Below are 27500 nucleotides of genomic sequence, written 5' to 3'. Positions count from 1 at the left end.
GATTCATCATGAAATTTCGCCATGAGTTCAAACTCAACGTTCAAATTTCTTCACGTTGTATATATGATTACTTTCTAAGTTTTGGAAAGTGTGATTTCTCTTGGTTCAAATAAATGGAGAGACATCCAAACCAATTTCTTGCAATCAAATGGGCCCATACTGGGGCAAAATTTTTATTTCCAAGATTTCACAAAATAAGCCCACACTGGGGCAAAATTTTATAGTCCATTTGAGGATTTCGTCAAGGACTCAAGCAAGACTTTCAAATCAATCATGCTGTCCTTTTCATGAAAATTCGAATGCATGTAAGCCCCTGTGCAGGTATTCATAGTTGAAATCGACGAAAAGCATCTGGCGATGTGGAAGGCCGATGCCGAAGAAAGAGAAGAAAGAAGGGAAAAGGGCCCTACACTGCGGCAAATTATTTTTGGAAAAAGATTCTCTCGAAAAATCAGAAAAATTCAAAAGTCAAAAATCAAAAATCAAGTTCAAATTCTTGTCTCTTGGAAAGTCAAATTTAATTTCTTGTATTTTGACAAATCAAATTCAATTTCTTGACCAATTGGATGGCAGGATTGGGTCTTATCCCACTGACCATTCACAATATCACGTTGGGCCTGGACTTCGTGCCGCCAACTATCAAAGATCACGTTGGGCCTGGATTTTGTGCCGCCAACTATCACAAGATCACGTTGGGCCTGGATTTTGTGCCGCCAACTTCACAAAAGTCATGTTGGGATTGGTTTTCATTCAACCACCGTTAGCATCGAGTCTATCTCACTAACGCGTGCGTTTCTTTCACCACCGTTAGCATCGAGTCTATCTCACTAACGTGTGCGTTTCTATTTCACCACCGTTAGCATCGAGTCTATCTCACTAACGTGTGCGTTTTTTCCCTACCACCGTTAGCATCGAGTCTATCTCACTAACGTGTGCGTTTCTATTCCACCGTTAGCATCGAGTCTATCTCACTAACGTGTGCGTTTTCACCCTACCACCGTTAGCATCGAGTCTATCTCACTAACGTGTGCGTTTTCACCCTTCCACCGTTAGCATCGAGTCTATCTCACTAATGTGTGCGTTTTCTATTCCACCGTTAGCATCGAGTCTATCTCACTAATGTGTGCGTTTTCACCCTACCACCGTTAGCATCGAGTCTATCTCACTAACGTGTGCATTTCTATTCCACCGTTAGCATCGAGTCTATCTCACTAACGTGTGCGTTTTCACCCTACCACCGTTAGCATCGAGTCTATCTCACTAACGTGTGCGTTTCTATTCCACCGTTAGCATCGAGTCTATCTCACTAACGTGTGCGTTTTCACCCTACCACCGTTAGCATCGAGTCTATCTCACTAACGTGTGCGTTTCTATTCCACCGTTAGCATCGAGTCTATCTCACTAACGTGTGCGTTTTCACCCTACCACCGTTAGCATCGAGTCTATCTCACTAACGTGTGCGTTTTCACCCTAGCCACCTTAGCATAGCGGTCTATCTCATTACCGTAGTGCGTTTCTATTCCACCGTTGCATCGAGTCTATTCACTAACGTGGCGTTTCATCCCTACCACCGTTAGCATCGAGTCTATCTCACTAACGTGTGCGTTTCCCTACCACCGTTAGCATCGAGTCTATCTCACTAACGTGTGCGTTTTCACCCTACCACCGTTAGCATCGGGTTTATCTCACTAGCGTGTGTGTTTTATTCAATAACCTCGGCAGGACCGGGTTTTATCCCGCTGACCGTCCACACCCCGTCAGGCTCAGGTGTTGTCTCACTGACCAATTCGTCATACTGGGGCAAATTTTGAAAAGATTTCCTCAAAAGATCAGAAAAATCATAAAAAATCAAAATAAAAAAAAAAAATCAAAGTCAAAAAATCAAATCATGTTCATCACTACAGGCTCGGGTCTATCCCGTTTTAAGTTTCCTGTTCGGGTCTATCCCGTTTTAAATTTCTGTCCGGGTCTATCCCGTGGGTCAGTCCCGTTTTTTTAAATTTCTGTTCGGGTCAGTCCCGTTTTAAATTCTTATTCGGGCCAGTCCCGTTTTAAATTCCTGTTCGGGCCAGTCCCGTTTTAAATTTCCCGTCTGGATCAATCCCATCTTAAAGTCTTCATTTTAAAAAAAAAAATCCAAAAAAATCAAAAAAATCCAAAAAATCAAAAAAAAAGAAAGAAAAATCAAAAAAATCAAAAAATCAAATCAAATCAAGTTCATCACGGCAGGCTCGGGTTTGATCCCACTGTCCATTTGTCGAGACATTTCATTTTCACAGCCACTGGAACGTGGATCAGTCCCATTAACACTTCATTTCGCTTCTTTCATTTGCATCACCAATAAACATGGGTCAACCCCACCAATACTCCATCTCACTTCAATTCATCCCATTTACATTTCTGTCTGGGTCTATCCCATTTAAATTTCTGTCCGGGTCTATCCCGTGGGTCTATCCCAATTTTACATTTCTGTCCGGGTCTATCCCGTGGGTCTATCCCAATTTTAAATTTCTGTCCGGGTCTATCCCGTGGGTCCATCCCAATTTTTAAAATTTCTGTTCGGGTCTATCCCAATTTTACATTTCTGTCCGGGTCTATCCCGTGGGTCTATCCCCGTTTTAAATTTCTGTTCGGGTCAATCCCGGTTTTAAATTTTCTGTTTGGATCAATCCCATTCTAAATTTTTGTCAAAGGGGTCAGTCCCCATTTCTAAAGCATCCATCGTTCGAGACGCTCGTAGCCGAATAACACAGGTAAGCATTTGGTGTCTACTTCTTTGTCTCAAGTTTTTCCAAAACTCAGACAAAGAGGGGCAAACTGTAGACACCAAATTTTGGTGTAATTTCATTTACTAATTATTTTTTTTTAGTCTGTGCTCGTTTTTTTCACTTTTTGGTTTTTAGTTTTTTAGTTTTTTGTGTTATTATTATTTTTAAGTTTTTAGCATAGAATTTCTTGAAAATGAAAAAAAAGGAAAAAGAAGAAAAAAGTGAAAAATGATGAAAAATGAAAAATGAAAGGAAAAGAATGAAAATGGCAAAAATAGGTGGAAGTGTGCATGTTGAACAAGTGTACAAAACAATCATGGGACAAGTGTCCCTTTTGTTTAATTGACAACACAACATTTAGGAGGACACTTGTTTAGCTTAGAAGGGAGGTTTGAGAATTGGAAGGAAAAAAAGAAAAGAGGCCACGGATGAGAGAAAAACAGAAAAAGGGTGGAGGTTTTCAACGAGAGCAAGAAAAACAGGGGAGAGGATTCGGCTAAAGAGGAGAGCAAAAAGAAAAAACAGAGAAGGGGGCTTCGGTTGAAAGGGGAAGACAACAAACCAGAGAGAAAAGGAAAACCGCGAAGAGGGGGAACAATCAGAATAGGGAGCTGGCTAAAGAGGCAAGCAATGAAAAATCAGAGAAGAAAAACCAGAAGGCAGCGGAAGAAATGGGGGGAGGAGTTTCGGCAAAGCAACGAAAAACAGAGCAAGGCAGGAGCAACTAGAGGAGAAAAACAGAGGGGAAGAAATCTGGAAAAATTGGGGAAGTTCTCGGATGAATCCGAAACAAAAAGGAGGGAACCGGTGGGTAAGCAAAACGAAAGGAAGAGCTGAGAACAGAGGACACGAGGACAGAAGGCTGCGGGCAAGGGACCAGAGAAACAGAGGAAGAGCTGGAACCACTGCCACCCGGAGCTGCCATCGCCGGAATCCGCCACTGCCAACCCCCCCGTCCCTGGCCACTGCTATCAGCAAGGCCTCGCCGAGGAAACGTGAATGGTCCTGAATCCCAGAATTTGAGAGATATGTCGAAGAAGGAGATGGGTTTGGGTTGGATGCTATAATTAAAGCACACCGCTGGAATCTGCCGTCGTCCACAAATTTCACCAAGCAAGAGCACCGTAAGTTTTTTCTTCCCTCTTTAAATTTCAGTTTCGGTCAAGTTATTGAAATGGTTTGCTGGGAGCATTTTGTTTCAATTTTGGTGCTGATTGTTCATGTTTCTTTGAAATACATATGCTTCGTATGTTGACTGGGCAAGAATCCTTGTTGTTGTTGATAATTTTGAGGCCAATTGTAGCTCCAATGGAACAAAAAAGTAGTGAAATCTTTAATGCCCGTAACCTGTTCGGCGAAATGCCCAACTGAGAATTTTAATTGCAAGATAACTTGTCTGCATCTCCATGTGAAGAAAACAGCTAAGCCGGCCAATCCCTTTCCTCATATTTTGAGAACTTTTGATGCATGCCGTTTTACATTTTTGCTGTTTCCTTTTATTTCCTGTCATATGAATCCGAGCTAGTGTTTTGGGGAAATTTTGTTGTCTGTTGGAATGATTGCAACTAAAACTAAATCTCTGGTTTAGCTGATTGAAAAGAACGGTAATGTTGATTGATGTAGCTCGGTGAGGAAGATAATGATTTCTCCAAAGTTGCAATTCCCGACTCTTTATTTCTCCTTCTTTGTAATTTAACCCCAAGGCTTCCAGAACTTCATAATTCGACCCCAAAACCCTCATAAGTCCTTCGATTAGGTCCCTACTTTAGTTTTGTTTGAACCTCTCATGTGTCCCTTATTCTGATGTGGCCCAAAATTGTGAAAATGAGCTCGTTCTTTCTTTAGATTTAAATTAACTCTTAATATGCATAAGAAGTCTTTTAGTTAGATTAATTCTTGTTTTTTATCATTATGATGACTTGATAATTTAGTTGTTTTGCTAATCATGTTGGTTTTAGTTTTATGGGTTTGAGTTTTTTTGGATAAATTTGTTTGATTGGGATTGAGAATTGGGTTTGATAAATTTGTTTGGGTCTCTGGCTTGGGCTTAGGAAGTAGAAGCCCACCAGATTTGTTGGAAGTTTTGGGGTCATAAACAATAGGCTGGCCCATTCTTTTGTTTCGGACTCCTGTTGGGCTAAAGGGTTAAATCCCATCAGTTTGGTTGGATCATTCTTGGGGTCAGAATAGTAGACTAGTCCATCTTTTTTTGCTTGGGTTTCGATTGGGCTAGGAAGGCTTTGGCCCAAGTAAATAAATAAAATGGCCCAGTGGCTTGATCCATTAGGAAACCAGAGGACGAATTTGCAAATCAGTCCCTGTACTTTTCTTTAATTTCGCTGTGGCCCTAGATATTTTCAACTTCTTTCAATTGGGTCCTTAACTTAATTGCAAATAGGCCCTTGAATTTTATTTTTCTTTAATTTTGACCCCAAAGCTTTGTTAATTTTTGCAATCAAGTCCTCTTTTCTTTTGACTTCTTACATGTGGGTTGCTGACATGATTTAATTGATTCAAATTCATGCTTATTTTTATCCTTTGTGATTATTTGCCAAATAAATTGGTGCCTTGACCTTTTCTTTGTATTTTGGAGGGTAAATAGTTGATTTCATTTCATTGGGCCCCAATTCAAGGGAGGTAACCTCTATCTCTTTGATTTTATTTTTCCTATGTGAACCAACGTGCTACGTGAGAATATGCATGTCTACTTTGCTTTCTTTGCCTTTCTTTTATTTATGTCATTTACTTTTGCTTTTTATTGAAGTTATTCTTTATGGGGTATGTGTACACCTCTTGGCTTGTAATAGTTAGGGATTTAATTATTTTATTCCTTTTCCCCCTTTTAGATTGTAGTAGGGTCTCCCTAATGTAATAGATAGGGCTTGGAGGAGCATTCAATGAAGACCTATCGAAGTCATGTGCCTAGCTAGCAAATGTAATAGTTAGGGCTTTAATTGTCTTATGTGTCATGCATGCTTAGTTACTACGTGTTAATTTGCTTTGTTAGGGCCTCGCATCTAGTCGAGCATGCTAAATGTTATGTGCTATGTGTTTATAAGTGTTTGGCATGTCTACTCGCTTTCCATAGCCTAAATGAATATGATGGATGAATGTACGTTTCCACTAGTCCAACGCTAGTCGGAATTCATAGAATGGGCTAGTCCAACGCTAGACCCTTAGGGATTTCCCCTCGTTAGTACATGTTTGCATGTTCATTACATGTCATGCATTCTTTTTAGTTTTATCATTTTGCATGCTCCTCGATTCCCCTTTCCCCTCATTTTAGGATTTTTGCACCCCATACTAGCAATAGGGTTCATTTTGCTTGAGTGTCCCCTTCCGATAAGGGAAACGAGCGAGTGTGGCTACTCGATAGCCTTAGCACGCTAGTTTTGCCTTCTAATCAAAAGGAAAATCAAGTCACGATTTAGGTCTCCCCGTACCCAATATGCATGAATTCCCTAAGCTCATGCATTCTCAATCCACTCTATCATTACACTTTCACTTTTGTCTCATTTGCACACATGCACCTTTTTATCACTTTCACTTGCTTTTCTATCTTCACTTGCACACGAACACTTTTTTATCTCCACTTGCACACAAACCCTTTTATCTTCACTTGCACACGAACCCTTTTATCTTCACTTGCACATGAACATTTTTATCTTCACTCGCACACGAGTACTTTCATCTACATTTGCACACCTTCACTTATATCTTATTACTTTTATCATTTTTCTCACTTCACACAAACTCACACTTTCACATGGCATGCATTCCACTCATTTTTCACGTCATTTAGGTGTAGGTGTGACCTCTCCAAAAGGATCATTATTGGGCTTCACAAATAATGTGATTGGCACCACTCAACCTTTGAAGAGAAATTTCCCCCAATACCCCTAGGTCTAGGTTTTTGCATTCATATAGACATATCCAATACACGATACATACCTTGGGTAGAAAAATTAGGAAAAATTGGTTTAAGTCACGCAACTAGCCTTGGCTAGGTCAAAGGGGTGCCTTGGATTTTTTTATCCTTGCCTTCCCCTTCGTCAAATGTGACCCCCGATCCCTCTTTTGGTTACGCAGACCCAAAAGTTCTCAAAAAGAGTTTATTTACTTTTTTATTCAAAAACAAAAACCATTTTTGGGTGACTTGGTACACCCTAACTCTATACCAAGTGGCGACTCCATTTTTGATACAAAAACCCTTTTGAACTTCACTTGGCCAAATCGTCGCATTCTAAGTCCCATGGCCTTTTACTTTTCATTCCGCACACGTTCACATGTATATCACTCACACACACCACTCACATCATTTATTCAAAAAGTGAGGCGCGACAGTGGGAAGATATACGAATGAACTGTCAAAACAAGTGGAACTTAGATCCTGAGGGCTATCATATCCTTGAATTGTTTCTGTTTACATTTCGTTGGCTTTATGAATTACTTGTAATTTATCACTTGAACTGTTATTTGGGCTTGTTACCTGAACAACGTGCTTGCATGTGTGTTCTTGGCCTCACGAGCGTTTTGCTCACTGTCGCGCCCCACTTTTCGAATAGATTGTGATGTGTGTGTGAAGTGTGGTGTGAACGTGTGCAAAATGAAAAGTAAAAAGGCCATGGGACTTTGGAAAGCGACGATTTGGCCAAATAAAATTTTAAAAAGGGTTTTTTAAATATGAAAACGGAGTCGCCACTTGGTATAGATTTGGGGTGTACCAAGTCACCCAAAAAGTGTTTTTTAAAGACAAAGTAGTAAAACCCTTTTTAAAACGACTCCTAGTCCACGTAAGCCAAAGAAAAAGGTTCGGGGGTCACGTTTGACAAAGGGGAAGGCAAGGATAGAATCCAAGGCACCCCTTTGACCTAGCCAAGGCTAGTTGCGCGACTTAAACCAATTTTTCCTAATTTTTCTACCCAAGGTATGTATCGCGTATTGGATATGTCTATATGAATGCAAAAACCTAGACCTAGGGGGATTGGGGGAAATTTCTCTTCAAAGGTTGAGTGGTGCCAATCACATTAATTGTGAAGCCCAATAATGATCCTTTTGGAGAGGTCACACCTAAACCTAAATGACGTGAAAAATGAGTGGAATGCATGCCATGTGAAAGTGTGAGTTTGTGTGAAGTGAGAAAAATGATAAAAGTAATAAGATAAGAGTGAAGGTGTGCAAATGTAGATGAAAGTACTCGTGTGCGAGTGAAGATAAAATGCTCGTGTGCAAGTGAAGATAAAAGGGTTCGTGTGCAAGTGGAGACAAAAAAGTGTTCGTGTGCAAGTGAAGGTGATAAAAAGGTGCATGTGTGCAAATGAGACAAAAGTGAAAGTGTAATGATAGAGTGGATTGAGAATGCATGAGCCTAGGGAATTCATGCATATTGGGTACGGGGAGACCTAAATCGTGACTTGATTTTCCCTTTGATTAGAAGGCGAAACTAGCGTGCTAAGGCTATCGAGTAGCCACACTCGCTCGTTTCCCTTATCAAGAGGGGACACTCAAGCAAAATGAACCCTATAGCTAGTATGGGATGCAAAACCTAAAGTGAGGGGAAAGGGGAATCGAGGAGCATGCCAGATGATAAAACTAAGAAAAAATGCATGATATGTAGTGAACAGGCAAATAATGCATTAATGAAAAATAAAGGAAAAATTCTATTGGGTCTAGCGTTGGACTAGCCCTTTCTATGAATTCCTAATGAAATAATGAGCCACAACTAGCGTTGGACTAGTGTGGTGACGTACATTCATCCATTCCATTCATTCATGGTTATGAAAGCAAGTAGACATGCCAAAACGCTCGTAAACACGTAGCACGTAGCACTTAGCATGCTCGACTAGATGCAAGAGCCTACTAAGGCAATTTAACATGTAGCAACAAAAGCAAGCAACCAAGGGGAAGGGGAAGTGGAGCAGATGCTCTCCGAGCCCTATCTATTACAAGCCAAGAGGTGTACACATACCCCATAAAAGCATAAAAGGGAAGGGGAAATGGACCAGATGCTCTCCGAGCACTATCTATTACAAGCCAAGAGGTGTACACATACCCCATAAAACTTAAATAAAAGTAAAAGCAAGTAAATGCACGCAAGGAGGTAAGGAAAGCGGAGTAGACATGCATGTTCACATAACACGTAGGAGCACGTAGGGTCAAATGAAGTGCAAGTGAGGGATAGAGTGTACCTCCCTTGAAGCGACGCCCTAACGTAGTGAAATTATTCAATTACCCTCCAAAATAATAGAAAGGTCAACGCACCACTTTATTTAAGAAAAATTAATAGAAATGGGCAAAACAAGCTCACTTGGTCATAAAGCCTCTAAAGTCATGATTTAAATGCAATTGAAACAAAACATAGTAATTAATTAAAACAAAACAAACAATGAAATTGCAAAAACTAAAGCTGCCAAGTAATGATTGAAATGCAGAAAACCTTAGGACCTAAATGCAAGAGAACTAGAACCTGCTTGAGCTTTTTGTAGGACATGGAGAAGGTTGAGGGATTAAATTGATTAAATATTCCAATTACTTGGGCCACAATGAGTCAAGAGGAGACTTGAGGGAGCAAAATGCTAAATTCAGAAATTACTTTCATGCAAAAACATGCAGCCACGTAAAAGCTTAGACTTTTGCAACAAAAACAAAACATGCTTCCTTTTGTTTTCCAAGTTTGCTGCAATTTCCAGCCGCAGCTCTCTATTCATGTGAACCAGATTTCTGATTCAAATGCACAACCTTGATCAAACGTTTTTAGCCCAGCATCACGACTCTAAACCCAGCAACAAACTACCTAGTGACCGCAATTCAAATGACCAGAAAACTTGGGAAGACATCATACAAGATTTCTGGAAAATGCATGCAAAAACGATTCGACAACCTGATCATTTATTTTTCCAGCAAGCATTCAATCGTAACTCAAATATTTCTAGACCCAAACACACAAACCCAAACCCAAATCATTCCATTTCTTCCCTTTAACATCAGATTAACATGCAATTTAAGTGTAAAGATTCACTTGAACAGCCATGGAAAAGAAAACAGCAAGGAAAAAAATGCAGCGGCTTTTTACTTTTTTACTTGCTTCGAATTTTGCAGCTCCAACTAGTGTAGGTTACGTGCTGGGACCATTGCATTGATCTGTCCATTTATTTACTAAACTCACAAACATCTTTGAACATGAATTTATTGCCTGACCATCCCAACCGAAACAACAAAGAAAATGCAGCAAACGAAGCTCAGTCGTGAATCATGCATTGCCCAGAATTCTCCAACCAGATTGCGCACCAAGACAAACAAAAGAACAGTCATGAACTCTAATGAAACATGTAAATCCGTCAATTAACTTCTCATGGACTTTATTTCCACAATCCCAAAGCCAAACTTAAACACAGAAAGGGCCATAGTCAAGAAAAACATCTAGAAATGAGCATGAAGAAAACCCATTAGCAAAAACTCAAGATTCATGTCTAACAAATCGGAATCTTCATGAAATGCATATAAAAATAACAAAACGGGAAGCAAGGGTTACCTCCGTATGTTTACGGGGCCAAAGCAACGCGAGCAATCTGAAGACATGCGTTCGAACGAAAGGTTTGAAGCTGCAAATGGCTGAGATCTGCCTTTTCTGCGAAAATTCTGCACTTTTCTTTCAGCCTTCCTCTTTTGCTTCTCGCACTGCCCGAAATTCCTTCTCCAAGTTCCAGATTTCAGCCGCAGCTCCCTTCTTGGTTTTCCTCAACTTTTTCCAGCTCTCTTCCTGGATGTCGCTGTCATGGTCGTGGTCCTCATCAGGTTTGGTGAGGGCAGGAGCTGTGGTGTTGAGGACATCGTCTTCAGCTTTAGCTTCGGCGTCTGTTTAACCGCTGCAGTAACTGACTTGGAGCGAGAGACAGCAGCTTTGGTGGTTGCGCCAGTTGATAGCTTCTTCTTAGCAGTCGATGCAGCTGTTGCGGCGAAGGAGGAGGTTGACAACGATGGCGAGGGGCGAGATTCAAGTTCGGAAGGCTCTTGCTTCTGATTTCTCTACTGCCGAAACCTCCCTTTCTTTTGCAGATTTCCCGTCACTTTTCTAGTTTCTCTCTATCCCTTATGCAGCCGCCGCCTACTCTCTTGCTCTCTAGAAACCCCCGTAGCCTTCTGTGTTTTTGTTTTCCCTTCTAGCAGCCGTCAATCCTTTCCTTCTCCAATCGAAGCTCCCCTTGTCCGTCCCCCTCTGTTTTCTTCCCACCCAGATGAAAACCTCCTCTCTTTCTCTCGCTATTTTTTCTATCGCCCTTTACTCCCCTCTTGCGGCTGCTGTTTCTTTTTCTATTTATACCAAGAACCCCCTCCTAAACCCTTAACAAACTCCCTCTGTATTTGCAGCTAAGGAGCTACCTCAAAGTTCCTTTGCAAGCTGCGAAAATGCAGCTTGCATGCACGTAGCTTTTTTTTTTTTTTTTTTTTTTTTTTTTTTTTTTTTTTTTACAACTTAATAAATACAGAATATAAATAATAATAAGAATAACAAAACGACAAAACCATGTAATAATAATAAGAATGAAAACAAATAAATAAAAAAACAAACTAAATAAATAAAAACCACAAAAATGTCCATTTTTCAAATTTTCTTCATTTTTCCTTTTTTCTTTTTCAAAATAACTTAATAAGAATAACTAAAGTGCAAAAAGGTTGAATTTAAAGAAATAAACATATTTTTGTGAACGAATTTCCCTTTTTCTCTTTTTTATGATTTTTCTTTCTTTTCCTCTTTTTCTTCTTTTTTTTTTCTTTTAAGAAAGCATTGAATTTAAACTACAAACGACTAAATCATATTTTTCTTGAATGCTTTTTTTCCTTTTCTCCAAATTCTATGATAAAACTTAAAAATAAAAATAAAACTGGAAACTAAAAACTAAAAATGAACTCGACAAATAAAAAAACTAAAAATGAAATTACACCAAAAATTTGGTGTCTACACTCACCTTGTAGATTTGTTTTCCTTAACAGGATTGGACTTGGAGAAATGTTGGAGAAACCCCTCTTGGCGTACTCTTGTTTTAGGGTTTCCGTTGCACTTTGGGGCTAGACTTGTGATTGATGTATAATTTGAATATTGATGTATTTCGAGGTCTCGATGTAATGATTGGGCAGATGTTGAATATTGATAAGCTTGAATGCTTACGCACTGATTGTATTTATGGTATTTAATCGTAACGTCTAGTATTGTATTAAGTTTGGACGAAAATTGCTTGAGTTCTGGCGAGAGTTGGGCAGGCGTCCCGTGGATACCCTTTGGTTCGACTTAGGGAGAAGTGGGAGCGTCACATCATGATAATGCTTTTGTTCAAATTCCTTTGAAGGAACCACAATTTTGATTGCCATGAGCTTAAAACCTTTGCGTTCAAAGCGGGATATAATTTTTGCAATCAATCCCCTCTGCACCCCATCAGTCTTGATGGTAATAAAAATGCGTTCCAACTCTGCAGCATGTGCTTCTTGCTCTGTGAGAATGTAAGCTGCTGCAGGAAGGGCAAGAAGCCCTGAAATCCAACTTCTAGAAGCATTTCCTGGATCCACCCTGCCATGCACGGCAGGGTTAATTGCCCTTCCTCTCAATGAAACTACTATTGTTCGCCCTTCGGAACAAGCAAGGGAGCTTTGCCTGGTGGAATTAGAAAGAAGAGTCCTTGCAGCTCGTGTAGCATATCTGCAAACTTAAGATCTCATTTTTTTTCTTTTCCTTTTCTCAATTTATCTAATTGAAATTTATGAAAAATTGGTTCGGAGTTTGAGGTGAAAAGGTAAGGTCAAAAAGAGAGACCAACAATAATTATATCCACAATAATCAATATTAAAAGTTGACTAAATAACAATCTTTGACCAACATAAACTAATAGTCCAAGTTCATATTCCCCATAGAAATAATAATCATTATTAACCTAAAGTAGACTAAGTGCTTAGGAAAGTTGCCAAAGGGTATGTGGTTTGCTGATGTGTCGCTTTGTGATGGGTGGAAAAGTTGTAGTCCTGCACGTGCTCAATACCTGCTTTGTGATGTTGTTACAACGTAAATGGGGTGTGTTTTGCATGCTTGTATGGAACCGACAAACAGAGTCATAGTGGTGCTAATAATAAGAATACTCACCTGCTTGTATGGAACCGAGAAATAGACTCATAGTGGTGATAATAATAATAATACTTGGCTTCTGGTGATAATAATTATTATGCTTTTTACCTAATGTCAGGTCTTTGGTGAGATTAGAGTGCCTATTGGGTCAATGTGACAGCTCATGAGTTACTTATTTACCCTTGGTTGACATGTTTATTTACATTCTTTTTTTGTGAGTTGACTTAGTTTTGTTGTTGTTAGGTTATAGATGTCAAAAGAGATGCTTAGTCACTGTGCAACCTTTCAAACAAGACTCTCTCCTTTGACTTTGACAGCCTTTTCTGCTCTTCTTCGTATGGTCTTAGAAGCTGCTCCATACTTTGTGTCCTGGATTTTGCAGATGCTATCATACTTTGTGGTTGCTATACAGTTTGGGTCACCATTTTTTCTCTTTTGTTGCACTGTTTATGTTATAAGCTTGGTTTGCTCTTTTTTTTCTTTGCTTGTTGCTCTGTTCTTTTGAAGCCTTCGTTTCTCTTCGCCTGCTTCAGGAAAATTGCCTCGGTCAGTTTTTTGTTTATCGATTTATATGTTTTTTAACTATTCCTGCTTATGAACTATGGTAGCATTGGCCATTTTATTCACTGACTTTGTTCTTTTTTTCCCCCTTTCCCTGCTGATAAATGCTAGTCCATATATGCCTTTGCTTTTGTGGTGAGCTCATTTTTTAAAATTTCCCGCCATTTTGTTTTCTCTCCAGCTTTCCTTTCTGTAGTTGTGATTTCCTCTTTTACAACTTGATTTGATGTCTTTATTTCTAGAATTTGCTGGCACTTTCGTTCTTGCAGGGAGCTTGTTATGGAGCTCATCTTCTGTTATGTGTTATGGCAGGAATTTCCTTGCAGGTTAGATGCTTGTTTTTTCGTTTTCTTTGCCTCTTCCTCTCCTGTGCCTGCATTAGTTGATGGCTGTTTTTTTTCCACCCTGTGCTGTTTTTGCATTTGTATTTTGCCTGGATAATGGTCATTTCACAACTTACGTGTATTGCCGAACATGCATGGCATCTTCAGAATATTCATGCTTTAGTGTTTTTGCTCGCTACATTCTTGCAGTGCAGCTGCTGTACATGCATGTTTTCATCGTTTCATTGTATCATTTCTTATATTCTGTTCTTTGGAGCAACTCACGTGTGTTGTATTCTTTACTTTAGATTCTACTATGGTCTTTTATGGTTATTGTTAATTGCCATCGGCTCATCATATTTGGACTGTTCCTTCTTAGTTATTTGAGTGAGATGGATAGAAATGCTATACGACGAAAGCGTTACATAGAAATGTCACACAGTGACAAGGATGACCTTTCACGTCAGAGGCGTAAAGCCAGGCTTCTTAAGAAAAAGGAGAAATCATCGCTTTCTTACCTTCGTAGGGTGCCGTTCGGTTATGTAGAAACTAGTGTCTGTTTTTCTGATTTTGCTCCTGTTGGTATTGACAAGTTAGCAAGTAGTCACAATCAAATTGTTGATAATCATACCGTTGTGGTTGAAGAATCGTTGGACTATATGTCTGCCAGTGTACCTGACTTGCTGTCTGTTTCTAGTGGTGTTTTTTCCTTTCCTGTTGTGCCACATTTAGTACAATGTGATTTTTCTCCTAAAGGTATATATGCCATTGTAGTATTCTAGTTGTCTGTTCCATGTCCATTTAGTTATTTAGTTGTTTTCGCCGTGTTGGCATCTTTGATTGCCTTCATTTTCTCTGTGGTGCTCTGATACAAGTGACGACATCTATTTGTACGCTTTGCAGCAACTCTACTGAATGGTACAGTTCACACTAGGCAAGATTAGCCAGAATCTAGTGCTGTAAAAATGAAAGAACAAGACTCTCTCTCCCCTCGTCTTTGCTCAAAAGTTCAGCCCTCTCACCCCACTCATAGAAATGTCTTATCTAAAACATTGGATCATCTTTCAGATAATATTGTTACAGCATCCAACCAGAATGAACAATCTTCTGATGCTTTGAATGAAAATGCACATAACGCCTCTAAATCTGCTATGAACTTACACTTTGAAATCCTTAGCTCTCTCAATGTGATGTCTTCAAATTGCTTCTTCAGAGACTGTGTTTCTTCTTCTGCTGTGTTCAATCTCTCATTTGTTAGCATTTGTTAGGGTATATGTATTTCAATACTTGGCAATCATTTTCCTTGACTTTCTTGTTCGCTTCTGGTATCGTCATCTTTTGTCTGCTATTTCGATATGCATAAGACCATCTATCTCTCTGCATTACTGCAGCTTCGTGCAGTGGCAGAGTTGATCGTAGGAAATGTCCCATAGAGAGTAATTCTCAAGAGCAAATTACGCTAAATGTCACTAAACTATTGCGAGGTGCCGGTTTTGGTCATTAAACTTTTTTATTAGCCAAAAATGTCATTGAACTAGTAAATCTGTACTGTTTTGGTCATTTCGTCTATTTATGCCATTGGGAGAAATGAAAAGTAACTTTTTAACAGACAATTTCGTCTATTTACGCCGTTTTGGTCATTCCAGCTACTCTATGTTCCTATCACCGTCCTTGTCTTGCCTTCTGTCTGATCTCCTCCAAAACTTCTGAAATTGCTCATTCTCTCTCCGCTAGCTCAGAAACTCGTACAAGCCGAAGGAGTCAGTGAAGTCCCTGGACTTGGAGCCAAACTCAGAGCGCCCACTGAATCAACACTACTGGATGCCACACTCAAGGAGCGTGGCCACGTCACCTTGGATGTCCGAGATAATATGACATCATCGATGTCCTCATCGTCCCCCTTTGTCCCCCCATTGGTAAAATCAAAGCATTTCATAGTTTTCTTCCTTTTTTATTCCTAATTTGACATGAGAAATAGGATTTCAGAGAAGCAAAAAAAGGTGAATTGGGAAACGGAAAAAGGTCAAATGGCAGTTGGGCAATCAACTAACCATCTATTATCTACCTGGGATATTTCACTACTTACCATACCATGTAGAAAGTGGGAAAATTATGGGCTATTGGTTTTCTCAAAGAAAAAATTTTTTTATGGGATATTGGTTAAAGATGCACTTTACCAGTGTATAAAATGGAGGGGAGATATTATCGTATTGCGGGCGAAAGGGGAGAGAAATGGAAAGTGAGTCACGAGACAGGAATGATTGAGGAATGCAGCAGTTGCAGACTGCAGAGTGTGTGTGTGTGCGTGAGAGAGAGAGAGGTAGGGTGAAGTGGCAATTTCTTCTGACTTAAAAGGACGAGTAACTGGAATGACCAAACTGCATGAATAGATGAAATTGTCCCTCAAAAAATTACTTTCCGTTTCTCCTAATGGCATAAATAGACGGAATGATCAAAACGGTACAGATTTACTAGTTTAGTGACATTTTTTGCTAATAAAAAAGTTTAATGACCAAAACTGGCACCTCGAATAGTTTAGTGACATTTCGCGCAATTTGCTCAATTCTCAGAAAAGAAAAAAAGGCCCTTCTACCTTCACATTCTTTACCTCATGACTAGTGTTCTAAGCAGAGGCATTGGAGTGGTCTGTCTACAGAAGCGTCTCATCTTCCACAAGTTACCATTGCAGCCTATAATGAAAATGAACAAACTGTCATCCTCATACTGAAAATACAAATAGCATATTTGAACCTATGGATGGGTCAAATTCTGGATTTCTTGGCTCTTCCGATACTTCTTGTTTAGGTCGCTTATGCGAGCATGGTGTGTCTTCTTCTATTACATTCAATCCTCTATCTTTTAGTCCTGCTCAACCTACAGGTATCATTGATTCATTTTGCTAATTGTTTTTCTTCCTTTCCGTGTTCAACCTCTGCCTTTTAAAAAATATAATTTGCCTCTTCTAAGACAATGTTGTGCCTTATGCCTAGCTTATTAGTATTTGCAATAGTAGATGTCCTGTTGCTTTAAAAACAAACAGTTATTCCTTCTAAAATAATAGAACGGTTTGCCGGGCAACATGAATGAGACCAACAAATCGTCTGATCTTGCTGTTGGTGCTACAGCTACTACAAGGAATTGTTCAAATGTTATATTGACAAGAAGGAGGCAATCAGGTTGCTCTTTCTTTGCTGGTCGTATTTCAGACCTTTTCACCCATATTCCCTTTATATTAGTCTTGTTTAAGATTTGTTTGAGAGTATCGTTCCCATTACATAGCCTGAACTACAGGGACAATTACTAGACGCCGTCGTTCAAATGTCTCTAGGATTGATGCAATTCCTAAAGAATCTTTATTGCTTCCCGATGCTCCTGATTGTTAATATTGTGGAGCTAAGAGATTTCATTTGGAACCCCCTACCTTTTGTTGTTCTCAAGGAGAAATTTCTATTATTGCTCCTCCAATGCCTTACGCTCTAAAGCATCTATTTATAGGAATTGATGAAGAATGTGAACATTTTAGAAAATTAGCTCGTACTTATAACAATAACTTGTCTTTCACTTCCTTTGCTGCAAAGTATGATCCGAAATTGACAAGAAATGCAAGAGGAGTATATACCTTTGGTGTTTAGGGCCAAGTTTATCATTTTCTAAACAGTTTATCACAGCCCGATGATAGACCTTGTGGAATTCATCTCTACTTTTTTTATACCAATGAAGAATTAATCAAGCGAGTTGCTGCTTCTGACAAGCTACATGAGAGCACTTTAAAGCTATTGATGGACATACTTTCTGATAATTCTTATGCTAGATTCTTTAAGGATCTAAGGGATGTTCCACATCTTGAAAAGCATAATGTTGTGCTGAACTGTTATCCTGGCCTTGATTAGCGTATTTATAATCTTCCTTCTACTTCTCAAGTTGCCGTTATATGGACTGAAAATGATGATGAATCAGTCGATAAATGAGCGCATATTCTCGTATATAGCCACTCAAATACTGCTAACAAGGTCCAGCTATTATGCTTGTTATGATCCTTTGCAGTATCCTTTCTTATTTCCTCGTGGTGAATATGGATGGCACCATGCAATTAAGCGAGCCTATAAAAGAAGGCGAAGTGATAATTCCTGTGATGAAAAGGTTATCATTGATCCTTCTTCTATACAGGATCCATCTGAACTTATGGATTTAGAAAAGAGAGGCAAGTACATCTCCTACCTTTTATAATTTACCGACTTTGCGTTTACGAAATAAACTTTTGTTTACATGTTGAATTTTTTTCATTTCCTATAGCTGCTGACCATGGAAAGAAGGATGAGCATACTGTATCAACTAGAGAGTATTATTGCTATAGGTTCCAGATCAGAAAAAATGATGAATCCATGCTATTGCATACTCTTAGATTGCTACAACAATTTTCAATTGATTCCTATGTAAAAATTGAAACATCAAGACTGGATTTTCAGCGTAAAAGGCAAAATGATATTTGGACAGAAATTCTTGAAGGAGTCCTAGATAGTGTTTCCATTGGTCAGACAGAAGGCTCAAAAGTTGGTCGCAAGGTGATATTACCGGCTTCTTTTATCGGTGGCCCAAGAGATATGAGGCGGAGATATCTCGATGCAATGACATTGGTACAAAAATATGGAAAGCCCGATATATTTCTGACCATGACATGTAATCCAATGTGGAAAGAGATTCAAGATAATCTGCAATTTAAAGAAAAACCTCAAGATAGGCCAGATCTTTTGTCTAGAGTTTTTAGAACAAAATTTGAGATGCTCAAGGCTGAACTTTTAGACAAAAATTTTTAGAGAAGTCGCTGCATGTGTTTATGTTATTGAATTTCAAAAACGGGGCTTTCCTCGTGCTCACTTGTTATTAATCTTGAAGCCATAATTCAAGTTGCTTAATCTTGACTCATATGATAGAATAGTTTCTGCTGAACTTCCTGATCCTAAGCAGTTCCCTCATTTGTACTCTCTTATTCTTAAACACATGGTTCATGGCCCTTGCGGAGACATGGACAAGAATAGCCCTTGTATGAAAAATGGTGCCTGTAAAAATCATTACCCAAAAAGCTTCTGTGAACATACGACTCATGCCAAAGACAGCTATCCATACTATAGGAGAAGGAATGATGGCAGAAAAGTAACTGTCCGCAGGTTTGAACTTGACAATAGATGGATTATCCCTTATAATCCATATCTTTTAGCCTTGTTTGATTGCCACATGAATGTGGAAATCTGTTCTACTTTGAAGCTTGTGAAATATTTATACAAGTATGTCTTTAAAGGATATGATCTTATCAGTTTTAAAATTATATCTGATGATTCCCATGCCGATGTCGATGAAATAAAAGAATTCCAGCAAGGAAGATAGATTTCACCCCCTAAAGCTTTTTGGCGCATCTTCGAATTCAGACTAAATGAGATGACTCCAGCAGTTTATACTCTTCAAGTTCACTTACCTGGCCAGTAGCTTATCACTTTCAACAATAACTCAGACCTTTTACAGCTGATGAGGAAAATTGACTTTTCAAAAACCATGTTGACTGAGTTCTTCAGAATGAACAAAACAAATGCAAAGGCTCAGAACTTGAAGTGCTTTTATAGAGAATTTCCAGAAAATTTTGTTTGGTCTTTTAAATTTAAAGTTTGGATTGAGAGAAAGCGTAAAAAAGCCAATGGAAGGCTGGTCACAGTTAGCCCTCGTGAAAGAGAGAGTTATTACCTTAGACTCTTGCTAACTCATGTTCAAGCACCTACATCATTTGATGACCTGTTAACTATTAATGGCCAAAAAATGAATTACTTTAGAGATGCTGCTTTGGTCCTTGGACTTTTGCAGTCAGATACATATATACAAGAGACCCTTGAAGAAGCAGTTGTTTTCCAAATGCCATCCCCTTTGAGACTGTTATTTGCTACTATTCTTGTTCATTGTTCTCCAGCATATCCTCAATTTCTTTGGGACAAATTTGAGCTAGATCTCTCTACAGATTACCATTGATCCCAACATCTATGTTTTTACACCCCTGAAGAAATCAGAAATAGAGTCCTGCAGGAAATTGAAAAAATTGGTCGAACAGATGGGTAAAAGTTTTGCTGACTACCATCTAGCTGCAGACACTTCGGCAGTTGTGCACTATGATCAGCTAACAAAGGAAATTGAGTGTGAGAAAAGTATTGAAGTTCTAGTAGAGGATCTTCTTATGTCTTTCAAGTTAAATGTTGAACAACGGCATGCCTATGATTTAATTCTCCAGCCAGTTTTCTCTCCTCTTGGCCAAAGTTTTTTTATTAATGGTCCTGGAGAAACCGGTAAGACCTTCTTATATAGGTCCCTTCTTGCTACCTTGAGATCCCAAGGACACATTGCTATTGTGGTTGCAACGTCAGGTGTTGCAGTCTCTATTCTTCCAGGAGGAAGAACAGCCCACTCTAGGTTTAAAATACCATTAGATTTTTCTAGAAATAAAACTTGCCAGCTTAGTAAACAGGGCAGTATTACAAGATTACTTCTTCAATCAAGGTTAATCTTGTGGGACGAGGCTTCAATGGCCAAACTAGAAACTCTTGAAGCCTTTGATGATTTGCTTAGAGATATAATGGACTGTGACCTTCCATTTGGAGGAAAAGTAGTTGTATTTTGTGATGATTTTTGTCAAACTTTGCCAGTTATCAAATAGGCTACAAAGCAAGTTCTTATAGAATCTAGTCTTCCTAACTTTCCTTTGTGGTCTAAGTTACAAAAGCTTTAGTTGACACAGAATATACGAGCCATCTTAGATCCAGTATTCTCAGAATTCTTATTGAGAATAGGAGAAGGAAGAGAAGCTGTTGATAGACATGGTGAAATAACTTTATCTTCTGAGATGGTCATCCCTTATACTAAAAAAGAAGAATCTTTGAACAGGTTAAGGAATTTTTCCTTCCAAGTACTATTTTTATCAGGTCTTTGTTGTATAGTTGAACATTTATATATTCTCACTTAAATTTCTTACGAACAGGTTGCTCAAATCAATTTTTTCAGATTTAATGACCTATTCAAAAGATCCTTATAGTATGATCAATAGATGTGTCTTTGTTCCAAAAAATAGTTCAGTTGATGAAATAAATGACGTGATGATCAAAAGATTTTCTGGAAATCTTCATGTCTATGTCAGTTCTGATAGAACTGTTGATCCACGCCATCAAGGAGACTATGAAGATTTTTTAAATTCTCAAAATCCAAAAGGTCTTCCTCCTCACAAGTTGCTGCTCAAAGAAAATTATCCAATGATGCTTATAAGAAACTTGAACCCTGTGACAACCCCACCTCCCCCTAGGGCGTACCCCAGGGGTTCAGCGGACCGCCTACCTAGCTCTCGCCAGAACTCACTCACTCACGTCAAGAAAATAGGGTGCAACCTCAAGAATAAAGGAAATAGCAGTACCCAAGTTTGGAACATACAGATACATTCATTTCTATTTCAAACATCTATACAATCCCAAATATATCAAAAACTTAAGTTCTCAATACATTCAATCCTAATTGAGCGACTAGAGCGAGTACAATCGCAAAATTTAAAAAACTAGACTATGCTAGCTCGTACACCTTGTAAGGAAAACAAATGGCGTGGAATGAGCTAAAATTCTAGTGAGGTTCCCAAACAAGAAATCAAGGAAACGTTACGTTTAATAATTTGCACATTTTGCATAGTAATATACGGTCATTCAAGAGATAAACACTCAATCATTGGAAAGATACGTGCTCACTTGGAGCCATTCATTCATTCATTCGCCAATCATTTTCCTTATCCCTCCGATATTAGAAAATATTTGCAAGTGAAAATTCCTCTAGTTTATTGACATTCATTCATTGATTTCATTTCCTGCCATTAACCAATTCACGGGCCAGTTCTCCACCAACCTTCATCATCATACTCGAGTATACCAAAACACTGTCCGAGGGTCACCAGCGCCGGACCGAGTCCGCTTCTGGCTCGAGTCGACTAGCAATGAAGGGCAAGGGCCCAATTCAGCCAAAAGACTTACATTCATGCACAAGTAGCATTCAATCATTGAAAATTCATTTTGGCTTGGGTCGAGTGCAATAAGGTACACACTCGCCCATCAAAAATCCATTTAGCAATCCTTAGAATCATTTAACATTCAAACAAACATTCACAAAGAATACTCACCCGTCTAAGCCAAAATAACGTCAAAAGTTTCCTTCCGGATTATGCCCTTGATCACCGACAAACCCTAAGAATAACCAATCCCAAATTGAAGTGAGCAAATGTAATTCAAAGTTTTTGAGATAAAACTAACACTTTTCATCTTAGTTGATACCAAATCTGGGTCAAAAACAACTCATATACTACTATTGAAGTTCATTCAAGGATACATATATAATTTAAGATCCAACTAACCCTAAAATCAAACCTTATATCTTACTAATATTCATAAGAGCAAGTAATAGAAATTTGGGCAGCATGCCTTTTGTATTTAACGATTTTCCAGCCACTTAAGGCTTCATTTCTTTCCTCAACTCAGCCCAAATTCACACATAAACAATCTTAACCTAATAGCCCTTCAACTAGGTTCAATGTCATCCAAATACAAGGCAATTCTAGCAATGAAACGACCAAGACCAAAGCTGGAAACTAGTGTTAAAGAAGAATAACTATGTAACAGGTTTGACATCTTCCGGCATTTTGGTCACAGCTGAAGTTACGCTTATCAGATTAGTATATATTTTATGACGTTTCAAAGCTAAGACAGAAAGCTACATTTCTTATGAAGACATCAACACCCAGTTCATGCATTTTCAAAGTCAAAATGTGAAATCTTAGAGAAAACAAAAAGCTGCCTGTGAAATAGGGCTTTTGGCAGTCAGGGGTAATTTAGTCATTTCATAAGCTACAGTGCTCCATTTGAGTTGAAATTTTTCAGAAAGATATTTAACTCCATTTTCTACAACTTTCATGTTTTGAGCAAGACCTGATTCAGTCTTTATCATGGACGAATATACAGTGCAGAAACAAGGCAGATTCTACTACACTTGCTGGAATTTGATGTTTTAATGTTTAAAACTAACATTCATGCCTTGAATCACTACCCCAAGTCCTTATGCAAGCTCATCATCATCATCTACTAGCTAAACAACAATAATCACAACTGAAATTTTCAAACCCTAGCTAAACATTCCACCATATCATACAAAACTAAATAATTAACCATAGGAAACCAAGAACACAAGCTTATCCCCCAATTTTAACTAGATTAAGTACAAGAAAAGGAAAGGAAACCATTATACCTTACAAGAGCTGCTTGTAAGTGAAAACCAAACCCCTTTCTTCCAAAACTTCTACCATACAAAGCTTGCCAAACACCACAAGATAAGTTTAATCGGTTTAGGTTTTGAGATTTCATTCAAACAAGATGGATTCAAGGTTGAAGTTGCTAGCTTTCCTCACTTGTTTTTCTCTCTCTCACTCTCGGCCAAGACCAGCAAGAAATGAAGAAAAATCAGCAAAGAAGAAAGATAAGAAGATAGGAAATTTGCTTGGTCAAAGTCAACAAGTGTCACACTTTGATTTGTGGTCAATTTTTTTTTTCTTTTGTCTTTTTTTCTTGGTCCAAAATTTCGGCTGGCTTGAGGATATTTTGGGGCTAATTTTGCTCAATTAATAACAAGGAGATTAAGGTAATAAAGTAGTGTTCAAGTGGTACACTCAATCGGTAGCAAACGGTGCGCGTCCGTTCAAGCTTATTTTCCTTAACTCACGCGTATTAGGGTTTTAACCTATGATTCACTAACTTCTTAATAGCACTTCTAATCACACACTTCCTCTTATCTAAAACTCATTTTTAACCACCAAATTTAGTACCCACACCTCACCAATTAATTACACTACCAAAATACGCGAAAACCCTAATTTACCCTAACGATGAAAGAAAAGGGGAAACTCTTAATTCTATGATTTATTGCAACTATGGAGAAGGTAAATGAGTAGTAAAGCTATTATAAAGTAATTTATTCAAAATAAAGGGGACTTTTAAGAAAATAAGAAGAATTTTGCGAGTCCTCACAACCCCTACAGAAGGATTGTGCAATGGTACGCAACTCATTTGCAGAGAGCTGAGGCAAAATACTATCTGCGCAGAGATAGCTGTTGGCCAGCATCAAGGAAAAAGAAATTTCCTCCCTAAAAGTCCTTTGCAAGTATCTGATGACGAGAAGAATGGCCTGCCATTTATAAGGACACAGTTTCCTGTCCGTGTTTGTTTTGCCTTCACAATCAACAAATCCCAAAGCCAAACACTAGATTATGTTGGAATCTACTTTCGCGAACCAGTTTTTTCTCACTGACAACTATATGTTGCTATATCTAGAGTTAAAACTTCTGCAGCACTTAAAGTCCTTATTGTGCCTAGAACTTTTGATGGCATAAAAGTTGATTGCAAGACTAGAAATGTTGTGTTTGAGGAAATACTTCAACTGACTGAACACCAGAACTGCACGTTAGAGTTAATTAGACTTTAGGTTTGTTGCCCATAATTATTATTTTGTTGTTATACTGCAATAGCATTCTTTATCCGTACTGATATTTGATAGATATTTGCTTTATTGTTTTCCATTTAGCATGGACAAGCTGTTATCCATAAAAGAAATTGTACCTGATATGCAAGACTGGTCATGCAAAGTTATTGTTCAGGAAAAACAGCAGGTTACCCAATCACTGTCGACACCGACGAAGAAGCAAAAGTTTATTTTTGTTGATATAGAGGTAGATAGATACAACCTTTACATTTAAAATTTCTGTTTATATTTTATTCATATTCACAACTGATTCATACTTGAACATCTTCGTTTATGCAATAGGGATCAAAGGTTGAAGGCATTATTTTCAACCATGACCTTCCTAAGGTCGGACCAATCTTGCAGGTGTACAAAAAGTACAAGATATCGAATGCTGTGGTAAGACCAATCCACCCAAAATATCAAACAGATGAACTGACAATACAGTGGATGATCACTAGTAAGACTGTTATTGAAAAGGATGCTGATGATGAAGATATAATGCCTGTCAAATTTAACTGCACTCAATTCACAGACTTGGCACAATACATGGATCATAGGGATAAATTTGTGGGTATGTATGTTGTGTATTACACATATCATGAATTCCAGCTTAGAACAGATTTTACAAGAACATTTTTCTTTCACAGATGTCCTTGGAATAGTTATTGAAGCACAAGACAAAAGGATCATTAATAAAGATTTCAAAGAATCTGTTGCTCAGAAATTTGTCCTTGTCAATGAAGAGTAAAAATTTCCTTTCTATTGCTCTTTCAAGTTTTACTTAGTTCCATTTTTATTTTATGTATATCTCTTATATGTCTTAACAGCTACTTACTGTCTTCGTATTAGATCACAAGCTATGATATTTTCTATATGGGATGATTTCATCAAGAATGAAGGACAACAAATATTAGCTGACATACACAACTACCCTGTCGTCATATGTCGCTGGCTGAAAGTTAGCAACTATAATGGTAATTCTGCCTCTATACATCTTTATTTTAAGTTGTATTTCCATGAAAAATTGATGCACCAGACTTGCCAATGTATCATCATTTTTAATCCTATAGGAGTTGCACTGTCGACGTGGTTTGATTCTGCGATCCTCGTTGATCCTCCTGTACAGGAAGCAAGAGAACTAAAGAACTGGTATTGATTAATTATTTATGTCATGTAAGCAATTGATCACCTATAATCAATTGTTTCCATTACTTTTTTCATTTACTCTATGACAGGGCGATGAGAAATACCAAACTGCTTGCAGCAATCATTAATGAAAAAAGCTATATTAAGTATAACCCTCACATATCAGTGAAATTAGATTAAAAAATCACTTTAATTTCAAATGTCAGGCCATTACAAAAGGTTCAGAACTTTTTCCTCTAATCTGTCATTTAATTGTCCATTTGCATATCAACATATGGGTTAAAACTCTGCCTTTCATTTGTTGTCTTTTAGAATATAAGGGTGAAAGCAAGGTTTTCTTTTCAGCACATATTCCAGAAATACTGGTATATGAGCTGTAAAAAATGCTGTCGAGGCACTGCTGTAGCAGATGGAGTTATTTTTATGTGTAATACATGCAAAGAAAAGCATCCTGCTCAGCCTAGGTAATTGCTGTAAAATTCATTAACGTATAAGTTATGCTCATTGATTATTTAACTATTCTTTTGTAGACATGATTCACTGAAATTTACATACATCTATAGGTGTCGCTTTGACATGGATTTATGTGATGATACTGGTGCCATCACAGCTTCTATCCTTGGAGAACAAGCAGAAAAGCTGCTAACATTCACTGCTTTTGAAATAATGGACCATATTAAGCAGGCCTGTTCTCGTTAAAAAAAAAACAACTGTCAAATTATTATTATTTCCATTTAATTCTTATTGCAGTAGACGTCTACATTGTGCATATAATCTTTATCCATTTACTTATTTTTTTCTCCGTCTTTTCCTTTCATAGAACATTGAGCTCCCTCTTGAAGCTGTCCATAAGGAGCTGGAGTCAAAGTGGTTTCTGGTACATATAAAATTAGTGCAAACTCAAATGGCTGATGCAAAGCAGCGCTATACAATTATCTACTATTTTGAAGTTGTCGATGCTACTCGTGCTATTCAGCCACCAACCGAGTCAAAGAATGATACTTTGTTAATCGACCTCCAGGCTGACACTACTGACACCATCACTCCAGGTATCAATAGTTGAGCAATAGCATTTTACAGTACTAGTAACATTAAAAAAGCTTTTATTTCATTCTCAAATAAAAAATGATTGCCCATAAAAATCAGTTCAAAAACTTCTTTGTTCTTCTGATTCTATTATACAATTGAGTAGATATTTAATTATCACAATTGAATATAGCCTATATATATATTAATATTTTGGCTTTGTTAACAAAATTCATCATGCTACAGGAGCTTCACCTGTTAAAGAAACCAAACCAGCTTTGAAGGCTAGACAATGTCTGACTGAAAAATTTGATCTGATAGATGATGGAGGCAATAATACTTCCCAGATTGTCGATGAAAGCTCCAAGAAAAAGGCGAAGCTCATTTAGATTGCTCTCATTTCCTTTTGTATTCATAGCAATAAATGGTTAACGCAATTGTATGTTGCTATCAATTAATTTTTGTTCAGCAACTTATTCTGCTGGAGAAGCTATGCTGCCAGTGCTTGATCCCCTTCTTTTGAACTTTATTTTGTTTGGTAGCTTATTCTGTTAGGGGAACTATGCTACCAGTGCTTGATTCCCGTTTTTGGAACTTGCTGCTAATATAAAAAAACTTTTGTATCTTATTCTGTTACTTTTCTGACTAAACATTTTACTGCCATTTAGCTTTTTCCAGTTATTCAATCTTTACATTTCAATCACATGCTCATTATCCTCCAGTTAGACCAGGATACTTTGGTCACAATTTTACTCTATAGTTATATACTTCTACATTAAATATTCAGTGGATATAACAGATATACTATCAATTATAACATATACTCCTTTGCGCATCAACGTCCTCAGCTGCTAAATTGCTGGTTCAACACACAACCTATTATATTTGTTGTGTTGTAATGAATAGTTATTACTTAGTAGTATAAATAAATGAAATCTGTTCCGTCTTCCATTAATTTGTTATGTGTGCATGTCTTTGCTTCCTTAACTTAAC

At 38.0% G+C, this 27500-nt stretch overlaps 1 protein-coding gene and 1 pseudogene across 1 annotated transcript; one reads left to right on the top strand and one right to left on the bottom strand.

Moving 5' to 3' along the window:
• Positions 1–12479, bottom strand: part of LOC113764580 — a 33729-nt pseudogene extending 21250 nt beyond the window's left edge.
• Positions 12480–19310: 6831 nt separating this feature from the next.
• LOC113766323 lies at positions 19311–19775 on the top strand. Its single transcript, XM_027310527.1, has one exon. It carries the CDS (start codon positions 19311–19313, stop codon positions 19773–19775), a length of 465 nt encoding a protein of 154 aa, XP_027166328.1.
• Positions 19776–27500: the final 7725 nt, after the last annotated feature.

Source organism: Coffea eugenioides, chromosome 3 (genome assembly GCF_003713205.1).
Source record: "Coffea eugenioides isolate CCC68of chromosome 3, Ceug_1.0, whole genome shotgun sequence".
Classification (NCBI taxonomy): Eukaryota; Viridiplantae; Streptophyta; class Magnoliopsida; order Gentianales; family Rubiaceae; genus Coffea; species Coffea eugenioides.
This window is presented reverse-complemented; position numbering and strand designations above follow the sequence as displayed.

Excerpts from the sequence above, each read along its gene's own strand:
- LOC113766323 (XM_027310527.1), top strand. The coding sequence starts at position 19,311 with ATGTTGACTGAGTTCTTCAGAATGAACAAAACAAATGCAAAGGCTCAG.